A 2228-nucleotide genomic window follows, 5' to 3' on the forward strand; every position below is an offset into this window, starting at 1 on the left:
GCTGCTCCAGCCCTGCTCTGACGCCGCCTGGCTGCTCACCTTCAGGATCTCCAGCACTTCATCTGCCTTCTTCTGGGAAACGATGGCATCATCATAGAAGCGGCTCAGCTGCCGCTGGAGCCAAAAGGCGTCGATGTCCCGCGGATGCAGATCCTTCTTCTTTGAGCTCATCAATTCACCCGATGCCACAAGCTTGAAAAAGCAGACCAACAAAACAACTCATAACAATGTCACCTTCTTCCATTAAAAACAGACACGAGGCATTCGTGCTGCAAAATGAGCATCTCAGGGCTCCCTCTGCCCACAGGCAGAACGGGGAACAGCAAACGTCACACATCCCAAACCCTCCCGTGTGACTTCGGGCCTCCACAGCTGCTTTCCAGCCCTGCCTGAGCTCAGCTCCGTCCACAAACCAAAAGGATCCCAGCCCACACGACCCCAAATCGCGTTCCACATCCTGCTCACGTTGGCTGACAGGGTGCAGCGGACGACGGCTTCGTCTCCTTCCATGTCGTCATCAGAGGCCTCGTCCCGCACCTCGCCATAGATGTCCTCATCGCCTTCCTGTGGGAACACGACTTCCAGTAAGCGGCTTTGGCACACATCAGAGAGAAGCTTCTCCTTGGCAGAAACGAACCGTCTGGCAGCTCGTGCCTGAAGGGAAACCATTGAGCTCGTGCTTTTAACACCAATGTATTCCTTTAGCTCGGATAAAGGGCCGCGTGGTCAAATTATTTCCACTCCTTGGATCTCAGAGTGACTGCAAGAGGCTCCCGTGTGCCTCTTTGATTCTCTCAGCCCCCCACAGAAACGATTCCACACAGCCCTTCTACGAGACGCTTCCAAACGATGCATTTCAGCTCATCCCTTCCTCCTGTCAGGTCTGCCCCAGCAGATCTAAATACCACCATCTGCTTCCCGTCATCCTGACTCACGATAAGCCTCGGATTAGCAAGATAATCAACAAATCCTCCCAAGCCAGGAAAGCAGCATCTGAAATAATCCCTCCTCTCCTTCCTGGCACAGATATCCCAGCCTGAGTAAAACACATCAAACCCGGCGGCTGCTGAGCAGCTGAAAGCCAGGAGACGTCAGAGTGAGCTGCAGCGCCTTCTCACCTCCTCATCCGACTCAAACTGCACGTTCACGCCGTACGTCTCATCAATGTTGTCATCTGCGAGGGAGAGCGGAACCCATTAAGCAGAAAACCTGCAGCCCATACGCAGGGCTCACAGATCCCCCACCTCCGCACGTCCAAGAGATGAAATGAACGTCGTTCGGAGCCTTGAAAACCGTCCAAACGTTTCCCAGCTCCTCTGTGTGAAAGCACGATGCCTGCAAGCAGGCTGCACAAGGCGCCCCTGCTGCTGCGTGCCTCCTGCCCACCCCTCTCCCAAAACTGCAGCTGTGACCTCACGCGCCCGCACCCACGGCCTGAATCCCCTCTCACCGCCGCCATCGGTGCCCCTACCCATGTTCTGAATCTCCTTGTCGCCACCGTAATCCGTGATCTTCTTGCCCAGGTTCACCAGCACGTGGTAACGGGTGTCGTCGGTCTGGCCCAGCAGCAGATCGATCTCCTTGCGCCTCTCCTTATCGCGCAGCTTCTCGTTCTTCAGCACCGCCAGCACCTCGTCGGCAGCCCCGCACAGAATGTCTCGAGGCTGGGGAACGAGCAGCAGCCGCGCCACCAGCAGGAGGTCAGCAGGGGGCGCAGCTCGTGCCACACAGCGGCCCTCGCCATCGTGGCGCCGCCGCCGCCACGCTGTGCCCCCATCCTCACCTGGTCCCCGAGGGCGGCCTGGATGAAGCTCAGCAACACCTCGTAGGTCTCCCGGGTCTCCTTGGTTTTGGGTTTGTAGATGATCCCCACCATCTCGTCGATGCCCTCAGACAGCAGGGTGTAACCCTTCATCTTGTTGATGTCGTGCCTGTCCTCGTCGCGCTTCCTTCTCCTGCAAAGAGGCAGCAGCCATGGCAGCGCCCAAGCAGGGAATTCTGCAGCCCGTGCTGCTGCAGGACAAAGCGCAGCCCTTCTGTTTGCCCACCCCACTGTTTGCCCCCCCTGCTGCCACAGGAGCCCAGCCCCCAAACCTACAGCTTTATAACAAACCCCAGAAGTATTTCCACACCTCAGAGCCCAACCCCATCCCACAGGCAGAGCTGGGAGGCGCCGCTCTGCCCAGCTTTGCTGCCCCAGCTTTGCTGCCCCAGCTTTGCTGCCCCAG

At 57.9% G+C, this 2228-nt stretch overlaps 1 protein-coding gene across 1 annotated transcript; it reads right to left on the reverse strand.

Annotated features, from left to right (window-relative positions):
* Positions 1–22: 22 nt before the first annotated feature.
* LOC122191078 (U5 small nuclear ribonucleoprotein 200 kDa helicase-like) lies at positions 23–2013 on the reverse strand (the record flags this gene model as incomplete). The annotated part of the gene is made up of 5 exons (XM_042891278.1): positions 23–192; positions 466–564; positions 1119–1174; positions 1472–1664; positions 1784–2013. Coding segments are annotated over 5 exons (748 nt in total), but the record flags the coding sequence as incomplete, so codon positions are not given.
* Between the last annotated feature and the right edge of the window lie 215 nt (positions 2014–2228).

The sequence above is a fragment of the Lagopus leucura genome, unplaced genomic scaffold, assembly GCF_019238085.1.
Source record: "Lagopus leucura isolate 7727_CA_CO unplaced genomic scaffold, USGS_WTPT01 33241-0_obj-0_obj, whole genome shotgun sequence".
Lineage (NCBI taxonomy): Eukaryota > Metazoa > Chordata > Aves > Galliformes > Phasianidae > Lagopus > Lagopus leucura.